Source organism: Strix uralensis, chromosome 3 (assembly GCF_047716275.1).
Source record: "Strix uralensis isolate ZFMK-TIS-50842 chromosome 3, bStrUra1, whole genome shotgun sequence".
In the NCBI taxonomy this organism is placed as follows: domain Eukaryota; kingdom Metazoa; phylum Chordata; class Aves; order Strigiformes; family Strigidae; genus Strix; species Strix uralensis.
Window position 1 is genome coordinate 36,317,881 of NC_133974.1, and position 20,143 is coordinate 36,338,023.

At 36.5% G+C, this 20,143-nt stretch overlaps 1 protein-coding gene across 3 annotated transcripts in view; it reads right to left on the bottom strand.

Annotated features, from left to right (window-relative positions):
* Positions 1-20,143, bottom strand: part of IMPG1 (interphotoreceptor matrix proteoglycan 1) — a 65,155-nt gene that overhangs the window by 36,576 nt on the left and 8,436 nt on the right. For all 3 annotated transcript variants that reach the window (XM_074861903.1, XM_074861905.1, XM_074861902.1), the window contains exons 2-8: positions 14,421-14,654; positions 9,216-9,382; positions 8,974-9,002; positions 6,294-6,361; positions 5,155-5,246; positions 3,709-3,855; positions 604-662 (exon numbers count right to left, since the gene is read on the bottom strand). In XM_074861903.1, the coding sequence (XP_074718004.1) occupies positions 604-662; positions 3,709-3,855; positions 5,155-5,246; positions 6,294-6,361; positions 8,974-9,002; positions 9,216-9,382; positions 14,421-14,654 (796 nt within the window). The remainder of the gene's footprint in view (positions 1-603; positions 663-3,708; positions 3,856-5,154; positions 5,247-6,293; positions 6,362-8,973; positions 9,003-9,215; positions 9,383-14,420; positions 14,655-20,143) is intronic.

The following is a 20,143-nucleotide window of genomic DNA, read 5'->3' on the forward strand; positions in this document are numbered from 1 at the left end:
CCCGCCCTCCTGTGTAGATTCTCTGTTGAAAAAATACACAGTAGCTTGTATTAACAGTAAACATGCAAGGAAGATAAAACTAAAAGAAATGGCAAGACAGAACAGAAATTTATTAAAAAATGAAACGTTTTTAATTGTTTGAAACACCTGGGAATCACCTATTGGAAAAGTTTTATATGTGTGAACATGTATCCTCCTGCAACCTTCTCTTGCCAAGGCACCTTCACTGTGATCTGTGAGGGGCACAGGACCCCCACACAAAAACGTAGCCACCTGAATAATTGCACTCCTAACTCTCTTTACCTTGTCATTTAAGAAAGTCCTTAATACAATGTTGCTAGCAAACATTTTCAAAGGATTTACTGATTCCTTCACCCCTCAGGGTATCAAAACTACTTTTAGTAATTCAAAACCTCATAGTCTCCCTCGGGATGTGTTTGCACTTCTCTCCATATTGTCTCTGTGTCGTTCCCAGAAAATGATTTTCTGTTCATAGCAATACACACCCCACTACTATATAGGTCTATTCATATTGGATTGAAAGAAGGAAGAGGAGAATCTTAGTATCAGTAGAAAAAGTCTGAGTCCCATTTTCTTACTTACTTAAATCCCAGTACATGGATTTCTTTGAATCCTGGAAGTTTCTCAAATATTTTTTGCATCTATAGAAAACCATAAAATCATTAATTCAGTGTAAGTTCGACTGCTAAAAAGCAAGCACAGGTTAACTACCTAAACAATATTTTTCATATTTCAGAAAGAACTTTATGAAACAGTCTCAACTCTTCTCTTTGTGGTATCATCATTGCTCAACTTTTAAACAGAATATGTATATGCTGCCTGTATTACCTGTTAACAGGCAAAATGAAGTACAAAATACAGCTCTTTTTAGTAATGTAGTTATGTAAATTAGTGACAATCTACTTCATAATAGAGAAAGTCAAACAACATGAATCAAATGGTTTTCTCATTTTCAGCAGTTTTGGTTCAGGAATAATTTTGTCATTCAAGTTACCTTAACTGTAAATTGTTAATTATATAGAATTATATATTTTTTATATATATATAATATATATATAATTGTTAATTATATAGAAATATTAACCAAATGCAGATGGATTTAGATTATTTGACAAATTGTTTATAAATTAAACAGTTTTAACTCTCTTGTACAAATAGAGTAACTTCATATATTTTTCATTCTAATGTAAACAATAATACAATTATATGGTTTTGAATAGAGGAGACAGTATGATGAATAATGAGTAGAAAAGGTGAATTCTGTATACATTTTTCAGACTTTAGGATAATAAGTGTTTTTATCAGCATCTCAAGGATTAACAGTGTTTTGAGATCCAGCTGATTCATCTTCTGGTCTTTTCCAATTGTAGCAACATTTTTACAGCTAAGGCAAATGAAATATTTTACATACATCTACTATGTCAGAGGAAAGGCATTTTTTTTAAACATACAGTTCGACAGTTCCTTTCTGATACACTTCCTGGTCCTGTTAAGTACCAGGCAACACATCATCTAAGCCTTTCATCTGCAAGCAAAGCCTGTGGAGTTGAGGGAATTCAGCACTTGAAAAGTGGAAAAGCCTTTTGAGAAATCAGGTCCTTTTAATTCAGCATATCACTTTAAAAGTGTATGAACTAATGTGCTGATCTTTCTTCTTCCTTAGCTATATGATTCTGTACAAACACAGCACAGATTTAAAACCCATTCATTCAGGCACAAGAGTTTGTCAGAACTGGTAGGAAATGAGTGGTCAGTCCCACAGCTTTCTTTGCATCTCTAATGTAGGTTAAATGAAGAAGAAGTAGCAGAAGATCAGTATGTTAGTATAAGACCAGGTATCAACCACACTGTATAAGCCTAGATGTCTTTTTCATTTCAGCAAGCAGAAGAGAAGATAATGTCTAGTGCAGAAAATGGCCTTCTAGCTACACTCCCCTTGCCCATCTCTCGCAAGAGAGGAAAGGAACTGAGGTAAATACTTCATTTTGGGCTTGGTCTGACTTAGTATATGAGAAGTAACAGACTGGGAAGATTTTAAATGTTATTCATGTGACTAATGCCCACTGAAAGAGATTAAGGCCTAAATCACTAGGATGCAATTAATTTTCCTAAACTTAGGCAAGCACTATCATTTTAGATGCCTTAAGGTCATCTGTTCACCTGTTGGTTCAAAAGAGTGCAGCTCTCTCATATTTGAGAGGCCCTTGCAGATGTATTGGATAACCTGGGTCACCTAAAATGACACCAGATACCCATGTTTAGGTAACTGAATACCCCTGTAGTCATGTTGACTGTTGGCATGGACTCTGTTCAGTCTCTTCTTGGTTCTCTTTATAACATAATGAAGTTGATACTTTCTTTTGACTGTATGTACATATGTAGCTTTCTATTTTCTACTTTTGCCAAATGAATCTCAATTTACTGACTAGCGTAAGCAGCTGAATCAGCATTCCATTCCTCATGTGATTTTCAATGTATGTTGTGGTATACAGATGTACTTCTGAACACCTTCACTGTAATGTCTGCTGTAACTCTTCCCTCTTGCCATGTTGTGGAATGAATTGGAAACTGAGCTTGGAATTCCACAGCCTCAACCTTTGCAAAGGTTTCTCTGAAATTTGTACAGAAGCTCATGTCCCTGGATGAGGTTTTAATTCTGCATCTAACCTCCTCACTCTCACCCTTTGAGTGCACTTGTAAAACTGCCATGTATCAAGACTGTCCTCTGTCTCCTCTATGACCTATCTTTGGAGGAAAGCACATCAGGTGTATGTCATGGTACTAGACTACAAATTCATCATTGCATGTCAAGAACAGCTTTGGACTTTTAAAAGTGACAAATGAAAATTGATGACAATGGAAAATAACTTAACAATGAAGAAACTTTGCATTTCTCCCCATCCAATTAATGGAATAGCTTACAAGTCAGATTGCTGAATTACATCATTATATGTGTAGTAAACAAAGTCTGCAGGCAGTTCTGTTTGAGGATAATACTGGAAATCTTCAGAGAAACCACTTTTTATCAGCTCTGCCAACACATCCTGCTCCATTTTTCTATGCATATTTGAAAGTGAAATAGCTTGCACTAAGGAATGCTTGTGAAACTGATGAGAAGCTTTAGTTAATTCTACTAAGAAAACCTTTTGGGAACCTCAAGTCATTAACCCCTATCTATTAAGTTGATAGCTCAACATTCAGTTAATATTATTAAATATATGAAAACACCACAGATGTTCCAGTTCTTACAGAAACTATGGTAATGCACAACAAAATGAATGGAAATATTTTGAAGAATAGTTCAGAAAAATGTAGCTAATTACTTTAACATTTATATTACATTTCTCATTAAGATCATTGCAGAAATTAAATTATGACAAAGTATTGTCCATGAATTCCTGATTAAGCCTGAATGATATTCCTAAAGTTATTCTGTTCATCAGTTATTTGAGGTTCTACTGCTGACAAAGATGTCAGCCTGTTAGCTTGGTGGCTGAACAGATGGCCTAAATGAAGGGAAAAGCTAACTATATGTGATGGAAAACTGAAGGTCTTGAGACAAGAGGAATTATCTATTTCAAGTGAGGGCAGTAGTTTCTAATTCTATTTCATGGTGAAGGTCGTTTCATAGTATGAATCTCAGCCAAGGTACAAAGTCAACATTTTGGGTTCACTCAGTCTCCTTACCTGTAGCTGAAATTTGGCAGCTAGTTGTCGGTACTGTGGGGAGTTGGGATCATTAAGTTCGTCTGTGTACTCCTGATCAGTGAGAGTGACACTGAATTCTACCATTTGTTCCACCGGCAGTTCTGGGACTGTATTTGTTCCCAGCTCCTGGAAAAGAAGAGGAGAAGAAACAGAAGAAATAAAACTAAGTGATGTTTTCCCCATGTTTCAGGATTTAATAGGTAGAAGGGTACCCTTTTAAGCCCATCCCTCAAATAACTTTCTGAACTATATCCTACAAAAAGTGAGGGTTCCTAGACACATCTGTTGGCTTAATTCTTCTGCCTTTCCAAATAAGTTTCTACTACTGTGATTTGAGAGTTGCCTTTGATATGCATAAATGAAGGTGATAAAGAGAATCAAGCCATTTCTTGCACAGAGAGTGCTACCAAGTCTTCTTATTTCCTCCATTTTGGAGGAAAGTGTGTGACATCGAGGAAAGTGACAAGCAAATGCTAAAAGCTAGTTGGTATCCTACCCTCAGAAAACACATGGTCAACCAGAGCAGACTGCCAGACTCTCTCTTACTGCTTCATGTTCAGTCATTTGCATTTGTTTTTTCCTGATAATAAAATACAATTAGGTCTACCTGTGTTACATCTTTTCTGTGCAGTTGACTTTACTGCTATTAAAAGTACTCGTTTGCTATTTCCTGACACTATTTGTTTTGGCCTGAACTTACTAATTTTTTCCTTTAATAATGTTAAACTCCAAAAGCCAATTCATTTTTAGGCTATGATGTGCTGGCCACAAGGAGTAAAGCCACTATGGGCACATTCAGAACGATTTCCTAATTCATCCTAGATACAAAGCTACAGATTTGCTAATACTAAGATCAGAAGGTATCTCTTGTTTCTTATTCACAAACAAAGCTGAGCTTCAAATTTCAAATCTTGCAATGCAAGTACCTCAAGAGGTGATGCAGAGAGGCCACCCAGGAAACTGCCTTCTGCCAATCTCTCAGTCCTTCTTCACAAATCTTGCTACTAATGTTAACACATACCATACCTATGTTCCACTGCCAATGTATTTTATTACACAAAAAAGCCTTTTGTTTTTTTCAGAATAAAACCTTTCAGGTTGCTATAAAGTTTACCTGTTAAAAATATGAAGGTCTTGGAACACAAAATAAGTTTTTCTTTACTGCATGTACTGCATATACATTGTATGTTTACTTAGCAATACTTATATAATTTGTATTCTTTAAACACTTTTTTATATTTTTATTTGCTCAAGGACAATTCTACTCTTAGCCAGACTTTTTATACCTTGGATAAACAAAAAAACACAACAAGAGCAAGACAATGATCAAGAAAAAACTGGCCCAAAAGAGCTGCAAGCTCATCAGTCTGAATCAAAAAGAAGGGGTGAGTGAAAAAGTGGGATAGGAAAACGGACTGCCCTCACCTTCACAGGAGTCTTCGTGTCGTTAACAATTTCGTTGAGCAGTGTGCTGTTAGGTACAGGTGCATATGGAGAGAGGGATGTGCCAGGGGAGCCTGGGGGGATTTAAAGTAAAATTAGGCAAGAGCAGATTTGCACATCAAAAATCTTCCCCTTTCTCTGCTGGTCAGGTGTCAGCTCACTGCAGAAGCTTTCCTTATGAAGCATGTGTCTGAGTGCAAGCCTGCGCCAGTGAAAAGTGGTCATGACTTATGGCATGGGTAAAGCTGCTACTTTTGATACAATAAATGGCCTTTCTTTCCAGGTCAAAACATCAGTAGCATTGCATGTGTGACTGAAGGCAAAAATGGCACTGACTATGCATCAGTGAAATTGTGTGAATTAAACAATAATATTCGATCATTTCCTGTCATACTGCATTATATATCACCAAATGTCTAACCTTGACTTTGCAATTGAGACCTTTGTCTCTATGGTACCACCTTTCTTTAGGGCTCTATTTAAAGTAACAAGAGGCTTTGACAGTGTTTTCCAGCTAGAGGCAAAATTACCATGCTGGAAGCTGCTATCGGTAAGATTCTGTCATATTTGGCCCTCATAAAAATATGTGTGCAGGATGTTTCCTCCTTGAATTGAAATGTTCATATTTACAGATTTTTGTCACTGCATAAATTTCTAACATTGTTTTAAAGAACTGTATTACACAACAGTGTTTATAGGTCTGATTGGCATAATCTGCTCAAATTAATGTCTTGGCACCACTGTGACTTTCTGGCTAAAGTAATGTTTTATTTTCATCTGCTTGCTTATTTTGGCTAACAAAATGCAGCAGCTGACACTAAATGTTATTTCATAACTGAAGCAAAATTAGCTCTATTCTCTACAGGTGAAACTAGGAAATCATATGCATTTAAAGACTGTGAAACAAACCTGGAATGCTACATTTTACTAGCAGATGGGCTGTAAAGAAATAAAAAAATGCTTCTTACAGATTATTTTGCTAAAACATTTTCATTGTACTTCACTGAACTTGTCATGCTTCTATTGCATTCATTAAATTACAGCCTTCTAAGATCTATGAATCACTGGTTTTAGCAATTCTATTTAATGGGCAGACGCAGAGCAAGCAGATCTGATTTTACCTGTAGAAATGGAAGGAGTGTCTTCCAGCTTTTTGCCACCTGTTTTCCCTGTGGATATTTCATCTTTCCTATCAATCAAATAGAAATGAGTGATTTAATGATCAGCATGCTGTACTGGCAATGAAAAAGGTGTAAAAAAATGCAGAAATGACCCCTATATTAAGTGTACTTTAAATGAGAGAAGTTATTTCTGATGGAATATTTGATAAGCTGGTTAAACAGGCAATGGAATGGTAGATCATATTTTATATTCAACAGTTTATATATTTCCTTTCTTCTCCTTCAATACGGTATTTGCTCTTACAGTGAACAAAAATACTGATTTGACATATTCCTCCACCAAGGTCTACTGATCCTGTCAGTCTGCTCATGAGGTTTCATGACCGATTTTCTCCAAGCGGTCAGAGGGATGGGGTCACAGAGATTAAATCAGTGCACAGGGTCTGCTTTTTCTCTCTTTGAAACCTATGAATGTTCGACCACTGACTAAATTGGAAGCAAGACTTGTTGTACATTATCTAAATCAACTACTGTCTGCTATATCTCATCCTATCAAGATAGTTCAGTGAGGGCTTTGGGCTTCTAATTTTAGAGCCAATGGACATTTCATGGTTCCAAGGGTGTTTCATATGGTTTGGTGTGAGGAGAGGATGGATGCACTTATTTTTCAATTGTCAGCCTACATTATAATATCATAAGGATGCTTCCAACTAATGATAGTTTCAAATCAGATTTATGGATCAAGATTATTACAAATTGTAGGAATGTTTATGTTTGGATCTGGATGTAATATTCATCGGTTAATGCCTACTGTGGTCCCCATGGAAGAGAGCTGAAAACTCAAGTAAGGATATGCTGGGTGTGATGTACAGATTGTCTGCCTTGCATCATAGGATTTGTTTTTGTATTGTTGATATTATTTTTTGTTGTAAGCTTTACAGTCATGGGCTGTAAATTTTGTAACTGCAACTCTTAGTTTGCTTGAAAAGCAGAAGTGGTGTATATATATAAGTACATTTTATAATAGATGTGTTAAAGATTCCTCAAGTTAAGGTTATAAAATAATTTATGTTCTAAAACCAAATTTTTATTCATTTGTAGTTTTTGGAAACATTTAGATTCTTAGATAAGAATCTTCTAAGTCACATTTTGAGATTTTTCTTTCCTGAAATTGGGGGGAGAAGAATTTCAGTTGTTTTGGGTTCTAAGTAGAGTGTGGAAAAAACCACAGCATGAAATAAAAAGCCCAATCATGGAAATAAATGAGCATAGAATTCATCAAAATGTAGGTAGAAATACCTATTTTTAAGGCAGTGCACACAGGTATAGTGTTTGAAAACTGGTACAAGTGAAAGAACTAAAGGCACTGCAAATGCGTAGTGTGGTAATAATTGAGACAATATGAAGCTTGTAGCATAGACAGAAAAGGTGGGTGGGCTGCATTTCTATGCAGTACTAACCTAGATGTTTAATAATGCAAATAAAGAACATGAACAACTCCTGATTTACCACATCCTCTGAATATCTTGTGTGGTGAGAACTAAAGTATTATTTGTAATGTTTTCACAATGTGTGTGTTGTCTTTAGCCGGAGACTAATCTCTCTACATGGCATCTACAGAAGATACAAAATGTTTCCCAAACCACACAGTAGTAAAGATGAAATCCAACAATGCATAATCACGGTTGCCTGTATTTCCAGCTAAAATACAAGTACTTTCATTGAATTTACTTCACCTTCTGAATTGTGTCTAGGGAAAACTATACTGTTCACAAAGAGCGTAAGAACTCTGAGATCAGTCACTTCTCTTATTGCCTTGCTGCTGCTGTTTGCATTAGACTGAGTGAAAAGACCTCCCTTTGGACTTCCATGGGAGCTCAGTTAGGCCCTACATTATTAAAAATACGTTTCTGAGAAAGAAGAACACTCAAAGCTCCCGTGTCTTAATGAATAAAGATACATAAGACTTCTGTGATCATGAGACAGTATAATGTCTATGAATGGAAAAGATTATTTGCTACACCTGAAAATCTAAGAAAATTTTAAGTAAAAAGTAATACATTAATGAGAGAAACTGTGGATAATGATATAGTATTTATATGCACAGAGACAGAGTTCAGTATTGTAACCTTAATCTTGCCATTCTCAGACTTCTGAGCATTGCTAGGAACATACTTTTTTCCCAAGAGTGTAGGGAATAAAGCATCACATTATTTAACACTATCATGATGTGTGAAAATACAGGGGGAAACTAAAGTGAAGGCATAGAGTTTTCATATTATTGCTTAATGTAGCCTCCCAGATAGATAAACTGTTGTTAAATTCTCTGACTTTCCTTTTGAGAATTATACGAATTGTGGGTAATCTTTTGTCACGCTCCCAATCAACACTAGTCTAATGTAAAGTCATGGCTCTGTCAGGGTTTCATGCTCACGTTAGTCTAAGAGGACATTCTGTGGTGTCTCAAAGTGAACAGGCAACTCAAACATTTTGCCACCTTCATTATTTGTGATTCAAATACTGTGTACTATGGTACATACAGTATACACATCTCTCACAGCACACACCAAATACATCACAGTGCTATCTGTATATCTGTTCACATCCACACACACCTACGCATATCTTTTTCAAAAAAGGCAGTAACATCAAGTGTCAAGGTTCTACTTGCGCTACTTACCTTTCCTGGAAGGTTCTATGTTTTACTCGCTGCAAAAAGATTAAGAGAAACAGCATTTTACTAGTGGGTGTATCCAACCATTGAGCAGAAGCCTGTCAGCTCTTTTGTTTACTGTACTTTTATGTTTTCCTTCTAACACATGCCCCCTCCTCTTCCTGAGCAGTAATTTGCCCTTATATAAGCAGATAGGGAGGGACATGGAAGTCTCCTCCAGTTTCTAAACAAATGTCAGTAATCCTTACCCGTTGGATTATTTCCAGGTGCTCTTGGGAATTGCTGAAGTTTTTCGCAATGTCGAATATGCAGAAGGTTTCCCTCTGGCAGGCAGTAACCCAGTTCTGATATTCGGAAGTATCAGGAATTCGATCCAGAAAAATACGAAAGGCTTCCCACACAGCTTCCTGGCAGACTGAGTAAAAAGAAAGGGACTGGGGATGGGTGCTTTGTACCAAAAAATAAACTTGAAAGCCTTTTAAAAGTGATTTGGGATTTACACACTTTACTGTACTTAGTAAACCAATCCAGCTTCTAGGCATTTTTAGATATTTAGGTCTTTCAGGTATTTTTGCGTTGATGGTCATTTGCCTTTATGTTGAAGTATTAACCATCTTTGAGTTAAGGATTATTAAATTCCCTCATTTTAAAAAAGAAATTAATTTGGCCTGTCATCATCATCAAGAATAAGGAGCAAACATAAAGCACACTTCCTTCACCTCAAAGGTACGTACATACAAAGATACATACTGGATGTTCTAGTGAGAGCAAACAAGGAGGTAGAGAAAAAAATAATCTAGCAGTCATCATATTTGAATAATCCTAATTTTAACTGTATACACAGGTTTTGTACATTAGTGTGCTTAACTATGCATAGAACCAGCTAAACAGAACATAGTTAAGATTTCGATATTTCTACACATATATAATAAATATTTTAATGGAAAAAAATGTTTTTAAATGCAGCAGGCTAAAATGATTTGTTTATATTCAAAATTTTCGTTGTAATTAGTCTTTTCAAAATCTTAAAGATATTCTGCAGCACGTACATGCTTTTATGTTTCTTTAAACACCTCTGGAAAAATTGAATGACTTAGTATAGGCAAAATTCCTTTGGAAAGAACATGATTTCCTTCCTCTGTGTACACAACTGTACAGTCATTTGTCCAATGTTAAATATCTCCTCCATGGTGATGAATCACCCATTTAAATGCCAGGCTACATCAGACAAGATTAACAGGTATGGTGGCTGCAGAGAGAACAGTAGCGTTCTACATCATTTGGGGAAATGACAATGAACATAAAGAGAATAAGATAGTGGGGGAGATTTTGAAAAAGTGGTTTTCAGGAATGACTCTAAAGGAGCTTCATTTACTGGATGCAAACTGACTTAATTACATGAGATTATGTAAAGCACATAATATAATAATGTCTCCTTATGCAAGAAAGCTGTGAAGTTCAGCTGTAGTATGTTACAAAATATATTAGAATGCATATTTGAGCTTGGCATTCAGTGTTTTGATTTACTTTCTAACAGTCAGAACTCTGTCAGCCATTTCAGGAAAACTTGTAAAAGTCTTTTACAAGTTCCTGCTGCAAAGACCTTGCTCTCTAGCACTGTGAGGATCATTACATGCATTAGTACGTGAGGGAGGGGAGAAAGCAGCAGCAGCTAGGTTATAAAATGACTGCTCAGAAATACTTTATAACTTTTACTTTCCACTGATGATTCTGATAACACAGGTCTTAGATGTGTCTGCAGAAGTGAGTTTTTGAGAGTCACAGATGGCCAGGTAAGGCTACACTTCTGATAGCACTTTTACCAACATCTTGCTGAAGTATCCTCTTTTTTGTAAGTTGAAACCATTTCTAAAAGATTCTGGAAAATTCCCTCCTCCAGACAGCTACTGCCTGCCTGACTAACTGTACTAATATGTCTTTGGATTTCTGTTCAGATATCAGTCCTTCCCCACACCCAAAATATTTGGGTTTCACTTAACTCACTTTGCACAGCCTCAAACTAAACATAGAATGAATCCTGTCTGCACCTGAGTCATGCTTAAAATCACTGAGTGGTCCAAAGCAGTCCTCAAGCTAGCACAGAGCCAGTCAGGAAGTGCTGTCCTGTGTGGACTTTCTTTCTTAAGTGCAGAAATATCCACTTACGCAGGTTGAGCTCTGCGGTGTTGGTGAACTAGGTTGTGTAGGATAACTAACATGGCTTGGTGGCTGCTAGAACCAATGTGTTTTGAACAGAACCCATTCAGTTTACCTTAGCTGTCACTGTACATTACCATTCATGGGTGGTTGCCTCTGTCACTACTCCTTGATTCCTCTGGTATTGTTAGAGTCAACAAAGCTGTATTTTTGACTTTGTGAAAATATAATGTACCCTCACTCAAGGAACATGCTTCTTCAAAATATTGTTTAAAGTTAAATGTGTTTAGAGAAGGGGATTTTCAAACATATTAGAAAAAACATTTTAACAAAAACTTGCTAACAATTTAAAAGCTGTTGCCTTGAGCACTTTACTTTGCAAAGTTCATTACTGTGAGATGGGACATTTATTTTCAGTACTTGATACCTGCTTTGACTTAGAGTGAGATGATTATCTGCATTATCTAAAATGTCTGTGTCTCTGAAATTAGTGTGATCAGCTTCTCTAGGTGTTCTCTAAACTTGCTGTAGGGATGTACTCACCTAGCTGTGTTAGGGCACCTCAATAATACCTCAGGAATGACCTGCCCTCCAGTAGAGAACTGCAGGTGAAGCAGATGGGGTCAGATTATTAGAAAGGAACAGGCTGTCTTTGAATAGATTTATTTGTTATGAGCTAGCAGTTAAGTCTACTTTCTATTATCTTTTTCTCACCTAAAACTCTCTGGTATCTGTTTTTCTGAGCAATAACTGCTGAATAAATATATACTATCTGATGAAAAGTAATCCAGTTACCAGAGTTCAGATAAACATGACACATGGCCATCTGAGCAGGTGTCATAGCTGATTCCATGCATGCTTCTAGTTTGCCCCACATGAGGGACTGTCTTCATGGTGACTTAAGCTATGGTTATTTCAGAGGTTATGTTATTTCAGAGTTGATATAGGGTCACAGTAGGCTCAGGTTATCCAATAGCATCTGTCTGAACTCCTATATCGGAGCTGCTTTGCGTTGTGTGGTCATTCCTGAAAGCATAGAATATATATATATATAAAAAAATATGTGTAATTTTTCTTAGGAAGCAGTAAAATTCTATAGAGGACAGATATGATCCACAGTGCTGTTACAGTTCTAAATGTGTCATGGGACTTGTAGGAGTGGAAGAGGTCTCCTAGACTTCAGATAAGAGAAAAAACAGACCTAAAGGTATGTCTACAAAACAAAATGAAGGTAAGATTGTCCCACAGGTAGACACAGACTGTAAGACTTCAGCTTGGCTGCCATATCTTTTCATGAAGGCTTGTACTGTGATTACAGTTTCAAGGATAATGCTTGCGTCACATTTTCACTTCTACTTTTTTTTTTTCCTTTATCACTTTAATCAGGTAAATTAGCATGCTTAGCTGGGAGGAGAGAAGTCTTGGGTTCTGAACTGTCCTCGCAGGAAAGATTTTTTGAGGTTGTAACAAAGGATGTTGTAATGGGAAATGTGCAACTATTCAAGGGAGCAGAAACACTTTTTTCTGAATGAGTGTACAAATTATTCAGCTACAATCATTTCCATTGATGTAGTTTGCCCATGTGTAGTTTGCCCATGCTGCCTATAGCCAGTGACTGCTGGAGTAAAATTTTTGCAGCTCTACATCCAAGTTTCATTTCATAGGGAACTAGATGGTTCCCTGAAACAGAGCTGAAGAGCAGCCAAGTTACATACATGCATGTGAATGGTTGGAGACCAATATAGAGGACAAATAGATTAGCAAAGTTGATTTAGGGAGTAGATGTTGCCTTAGATACTTGCATCCCAGAGTGCTGACTGTTTTAGAATTAGCTTTGGACCATCTAGCTGCAGCACAAAGATATGCAATTTTCTAATTCAAATTGGAAAAGCCACAGAATAAAAGACTGGAAGAAGTAGAGATAGGAAGAGAGGAAATATAAAAACCAGAGGGCTATTTGCAGGGTTCTCTCTATGGGCCTAAAATTGGAGCAGTAACTCTGCAGGATCTCTACAGTCAAGGGAAGTAAAGAAAGGCCTGGGGAGAGAGTGAATTAATTGAGAAAGGGCAGAAAAACTATTCTAGACTTTTTAAAACTAGGACTAAGGTCTTTGCATGAGCTTCTGTCAATTATCTCACTGTTTGTAGCATACCAACACTGCCACAGACTTAATATAACTACAGATATGTGAGAGACTGAAATGTCCCATGACTGCCTCAAAGCTTGCTTGTGTCTGTTCAAACCTCCAAGAGAAGCTGCTGCGGCCTGTGAATTGGTCTGGGGGATGTCACCCAGAGAAGCGGGAGGGTATTGAAGGATGCACCCCCCCACTTTGCGGTTGCATTGTCCGGACTCCTTAGACAAGCCTCAAAGGGGCAGAGGTGTGCTGAGCTGGCCCCATCCTGTAGCCATTTGTGGCCCTATTGTGTAGGCCAGACCCCATGCATGCATTGCTAATGAACTGACAAGAGGCAAAGGTTCCTGCCCTGAAGCCAGATGCAACAAAACCTGTGGGACCAGAGAAAAAAAAACTAAAGGCCAGCAGATATGCTAACCAGCGGATATGATGAACTTAAAAAGGCAGCAGAAAATTTTGCTCAGTGTGCATCTACCATCGAAGCTACATCCGTGTGCACCCACCACCGAAGAACTGAAGACTGAGGACCAACGGGACACCGCTGGATCCATGGTGGTGACTATTCTTGCAGCCCTATTCCGCATCCTTGCTTTATTTCTGTCTTTTCCTTCCATTCTGTCCTATCGCTACCCCTCTTCACTTCTTTAATAATAAAAACCTGGTTTGGGTATATGGCACTTAACCTCGTTTGTGTCTTATTCTCTCTCTTGGGATCATATTGAAACCTCCCCCGACATTGGATCGGGACAAGATACACCAATGTATTTGTGCAATGATAGATGACTTGTCACGAGCTGGTGGGATTAATTCTGAGTAGCAATGATGGTACCTCCTGCACTTTTGAGAAAGGTGGTACATTTTTACAAAGTAGTGCAAGCATAATCTGTTCTTCTAGTTCTGCCATGCTAGAACACTATACAATTACACTGAGTTCATTAGTCCTTTCAGTGCATTGTTTTATTCTGTTCTGGGAACTGTCTGCCCTGAAGCATGCTGATGTACATGTAACATTTGATTATCTATGTAAAAATAAAGCATAACGCAAATAGCACATATACTGCCTAGAGCTAAAGAACAAGATTCTGGAAAATTATAGTGCTTTCTCAGTTAAAAGAAATACTTTCAAGGAGGAAGTACATGCTACAATCATCATCTTACCTCTTAATCTATAGTAAGCTTGGTGACTGGCTAAAATCTGCTTTACTGATTCTTGTGGGCAAACTTTCACACCAGTTGAGAAAAAGGATGACCTCTTTGTTCGGTGTTTTGCCATGTCAAATATCCGCCTTATGGTTGATACTCTGGACCTCTTTGTTGTTCTTTCTGTTTTGTCTGACCCTGAGGTGTCTGCAAGATGTTTGACTTCACCACGGTTTATTTTATTAGGGATTTCTGGAAAAGAGAAAAAGAAAGCATGTGCATAAACATACATTTCAAAGGCAGTAGGTATCCAATGAAAGATCATTTCTGGAAAATGATCATGAACTCGAGAGTTCTTTTTGTTACATTATACTGGTGTCAATGCCCTGACTGAATTAATGTGCTGAGGAGAAGCATCCTGTGATCAGGTGGGGGAAACTGGGACTCAAGAGACCTGGTAACTAATTTCCTTATATCTCAACACATGACCCCAGGACACACAGGGTAAAAGTTTCAGAAGCTCTAAAACTTGTTTTCAAAAGTGAATTTGGGTTAGATCCACAAAGGGCATTTAAGTGCTTGAGCTTCATGCTACACCATCTCATTTGTGAGCATATCACCCTGTAGGAAAATGTACACTACAATGGTAAGTAATGGTCTGGAGCTTGGAGAAAGTGAGACATACCTGTATCAGCTTACAGTGTAAAAACTGTCTATACTAACAGATAAGTAGAACGAGAAATAGTTGGCTCAAATCTGCACCCTTTTAAGATATTCTTATCTTTCCTTCAGGTTTCAAGACACATGTCCTTTCACATCAGGTTCATAGCCTTGAACCTGTCACAAGAATTGGACCCTGAAACACTGTCTATGAAAAGCTGAATAGGAGTTTGATTGTCTTTGGGGAAAGAGCGAGCTGTTTCCAGTCTCCCTCTTTTACTCCACAGTGCACTCCTCTATCCTTCCCTCACATAAACTGAAGTATTCAGCAGAACAGACTGCAATTATGTTTCTTTGCCACTGGATGATAGGTGTTGTGAATGCTCTGGCATTGTATCTCAATAGCTCTTTAACTATTCCTGGCAAACTGGAACAGCTACGGTAGAAAAAAGTGAAATCAGTGAGTGGGAATTGAAGATATAGGCTTAAATTTTACTTATGGAGCTATGCAGTTATGAAAAATGGAAATGCTTCTAGGGTGTCAAATTTGCCTCAAACATAGGAACCCACATCTTAAAAAGTACACAAAAATTCAGGACTCATTTGGTTCCAATTCCTAAATATTTGTGATGCAGTATTACATGACACAGCAGCTAAATTTAATGTAAAAATGTTAATGAATAAAAAAGTATATAAGGCACACATTTAAATGAGCTGAAATATGGCATTTTGCAGGATCGTGTGACAGGAGCAATTAGTATCTTTTAGATTATCTTCCAAAATTTCGCATACATATTAATAAAGATGTTAAAGATAATTTGCAAATATCTTTTTCTGGTTGCGTTTTCATGCATTTGATACAGTCATTACACATTAAAAATAAAGAAAAATGTAAACAGAATAAAAGATGTTTTGAAAGAAAAGTGTAAAATTTGTAGATAATTGGAAAACTTCAAGAGAGAAAACATAAGAAAGACATGGTATATCTGTACCTGAATGTTGATGAATCAACTGAAAAAATTGCTTTGAAGAATGGTTTAAAAACTTGTATAAGAAGAATGAAATGAAGTAATAGGTTTCAAAAAGAACAAGTTCAGTGAGAGTAATATTATCAAAAAAAGTAAGAGTAAAAAATTATCAATTTGCCAGAGAAAGAAGAAATGTCATGCTGCATATAGCAATACTAAACACTAATTATCATGTTCTTAGGCAAATCAAGAGAAAATAAGGAAGGTTAAAACACATTATCTTGACAGTTTGGAACTGTGTTAATTAAATGTTTAAAGAAAAGTGGGCAGATAAATGATAAGAGAAAAATAATTGAAAAGCATATTGTTACAAAAAGAATAGTACTTGAAGCAAAGAATGGGAAAAGTTCTACCGTATATGTCAGTATAGATATATATATATATGTGTATAGATATATATGTCTCAGTTCTTATTTAACTTCAGAATGAACATCCAACACTTACTATGTAGAAATCATAATGATGCCGTATATATTATGAGGTAAGGTGGTATTCTGATATGGAAAAAATTTGACTGCTTGATTACGATGAATATTGTATGAAAGACAGGAAGCCATACAATGAAGGCAACAGGTGATTGTTATTGCTCTGTAAAGCATGCCAGAAACTGTCTAATTGTTGCAAGGCAATTTAAAATGATCATGCAGTCATATAGAATTTGTCATTAAATGAAATGGAAGTATTTTTTCCACAGTAATGACAGATCATGAACCATAAACTGCATAAAAGGAATTTCCCCTGTGAAAACATGGCTCTGGGTCCATCAGAAAGCACAAGTGGCCAAACACTGGATCAGTTGAGACACTTGAATTACTTGAATGATATATGAGGTGACAGCAGAAGATACAATGCCATTGAAATCTCAAAGTAGCCCCTGAAGTGCTCTAGAAGAAAATACGAAAAATCTACATTGAAAGTAGCTAGTTATAAGTCTATTACCTTTTATAAGGTATATTAACTGTGACAGACCAGCTGCCCAGGCAGTCTGACCAACTGGGACAGAGGATTTTGTTGTTAAACTCTTTCATAGCTTTTATATGGAGCAGAGGCCTTTCTCGAAGGATTTGCTTTTTCCCCTGGATTTACCCCTGTAATAAAACATATATAGTATTTGTTATTCAAATCTCAAGGGGAAAAAGAAGTTGTAGTCAGGATGTTGTGGCCGAACAGTTTTGTAATTCTCTTATGTAAATAAGAAATAAGATATATGTATATAGTTTCTATTGTTAAAATCAGTTGTTAGAAGGGAGCTAAAATGGCCCCCATCTTCAAGCCACTACAAAAACACTTGTGCTGAGTCATCCCCCCCTTCTGGGACAGAAACCTGAGACAAGCCCGCGAAAACCTGAGAAAAGCCCGGGAAAACTTGTTTACACCTTTGCAGACCCCTCAGGGTACGCCCATCATGAATATGGATGAAGCCTACACTATAAAGGGACTCGGTTCTGCCGGGTCAGGTGTGTGTCCTGGTAGAGCAGAGACTCCCGGCACACCCAGCACTGTTTTGCTCACTCGCCGCTTGCTAATAAATTTATTATTGATCATTAAAAATTGAGAAGTGGTTATTTCCCGCTAAATTACTTTTAATCTATAACACCCCTAAGTCATTAACTTGAATTAAGAATGATACTATTCACAAGACTTACAGAGGAGATTCTTCTCAAATATTTGTTGTAATGATTTCAAATTCTCTGTGCTAGGGTCACTATTTGGGCTTTTCAGTCTGAGAAAGTGACCATACATCATCTGTTTCCAGTTATCACTGTTCTTCTAGCCTATTCAGGGAAGGTGTAATTTTTTTCTCTTTTCATTCTTTCCCTTCAATTTCCACTTTTTTTGTGGGAGGGATTTGTTGCTTAAGTATGTTTATTGTAATAGATTTAATTTCATTTATATCTTGTGGTTAGTAAATTTCCCTTACTAGAGTAATTTTTATTGTCATCAGTTCTTGACATCACTTTTTTACTAAAGTTATGCAAAATTTGAACTGGAGAAAGCATCAGCTCCTCTCTCCACATAATAGCCCAGTATTATTTCCTAGTGTTTACTGAACATAAATGGAAGACAGCCTGTCTTCTGGTACAAATATTATTTCTTTGTAATTCTTCAGACCTGTGCTTTCCCCTCTGTCTGTGGAAATTCTGAATTGAGAAAGTTTTACCTAAGACTGCTGGATGGTTCAGCCATATCCTTTACTATAATATGCCTCCATCTACAACTTTTTAGATGCTTTACTTTCAGTGTCCTGGGTTGAAAAAAATAATCTAAAAAGCCCTGAGCTATTATGAAATTGAACCCATATATATTAGCTGATCCCTTTTCTTTTTGCCATGCAACATAGTAATTGAGTAAACTGGAGTGGTGAAAATTTTATAGGGTACATAATTTGATTATGTAAAAAATCCCAATAATACTAGGCTGGTTTATTTTTCTTAAAATGCCAAGGAACATTACAAAATCGATTGGTGGTAGACTATGTCCTTCTTCAACACCATAAATGTTGCTCTGATTTTGAAGGCTTGTATTGCTTCAACATAACTGATGAATTATATTTTTGTAACTTTTTTTTGTTCTCATTTTCTTTTCTGAAAGAAACACCTGCAATTAATATATTTAATGTTTACCCTGTCCAATTTGACTTTTTTTATCTAATTCTTGTTTCACAAAGGTGACTGTTTCAGTTTTACCTTTAAAAGGTATGTCTAAGATTTTTAGTTTTCTTTGATAACTCTAGAGTAGAAGGGCAGATAACTGTCAAGGTCTGGTAACATTTTAGTGTGCTTTAGCTTAATCTTCACGGTGCCTTAAACAAAGCTGTAACTCTCCTTTGTTCCTACATGAAAGAATCTGCATCGTTGTCCCCATTTTCCAGGTGGCATACTTAAGGAAAAAAGTTGAAGTAGTTTTACCAAGGTGATCTACAAAGTCACTGTCAGGCATTATTAAAATTCAGAGTTCCTGACCTCTAGACAAATATAACAAAATATTTTCAAAAAATAAAGCCATTTTCAAAATATGATATAGGAATCTTATTGGTATGGGACCTAGTCAAAGTGCTTTGACATCCATACAGGTCTCTCAAATGCAGTACTGTTCTTCAGGGTGTTTTTTCAGGCAGATAAATGGTATTAATTTCTCAAATTAAATATCTGAAATCCTCAGAATTAGGGCAGGCCTCTCCTCTGTGTCTCTTGAGACCTGCATTATCAAATTTATACCCTCACTAAAAAAACAAGTCAGGAGAAACAGATTTCAAAGGTGAGAGTTTCTATGTGTTTTTAATAATCTACATGATGAAAAAGGCAAAGTACATTATTATTTAACTGGATTCTAGAAAAAAAGAGTTTAGAGCCATTCAGATAATTGGTCAGCATTTTTTTGTTTGTTTTTGTGTTTTGTTTTGTTTTTTTAAAATTTGTTTTTATAAACAGGAGCAAGAAGTTTGCATACATACCTTTTTTGTATAACTGTAGTGGGTGCTTTTCTATACAGCTTCATTAATTTCTAGCTGTTAATAGTATCAGTTTTGGGAGGTCTTCAATTTTGGTGTGATTTTTTTGTTTTTTTTTTTCAGCAATGTAGGCAATCTCTGTGTAGGAACATTTACCTAGAGCATTAATTTCATAGTTTTATTTGACCTTAGAATATTAAGATGCCATTATGTACAAAGAGAAGTATTTAAAATACGGTAACTAAAGGTTTTGCCAGAAAAATTCAAGGGGACATCACGACAAAACTGTTGAAGTCTGTATAATTCATCATTAAAATCATCACAAGTTTTGACATGTATGAAAAAGCAGATTAGCCTGAAAAATAGGTGGGTGTTCTTAGGATAGAGAGGAATGCTTGATTGATAAATGAGACATATTCCCTGCATAATAAAATAATTATTAATTAAAATATAAGGCTTATTTAAGGGCAACTGCTGAAATAGGATGATGAAAGCTTATCAAAGACAATTAATTCAACAAAGATCCCATAAATGTATTGCTGTGATCCAATTAAATATACAGAGGGGCCAACAGTCCCCATGTTGATAATTCAACCAGTAAC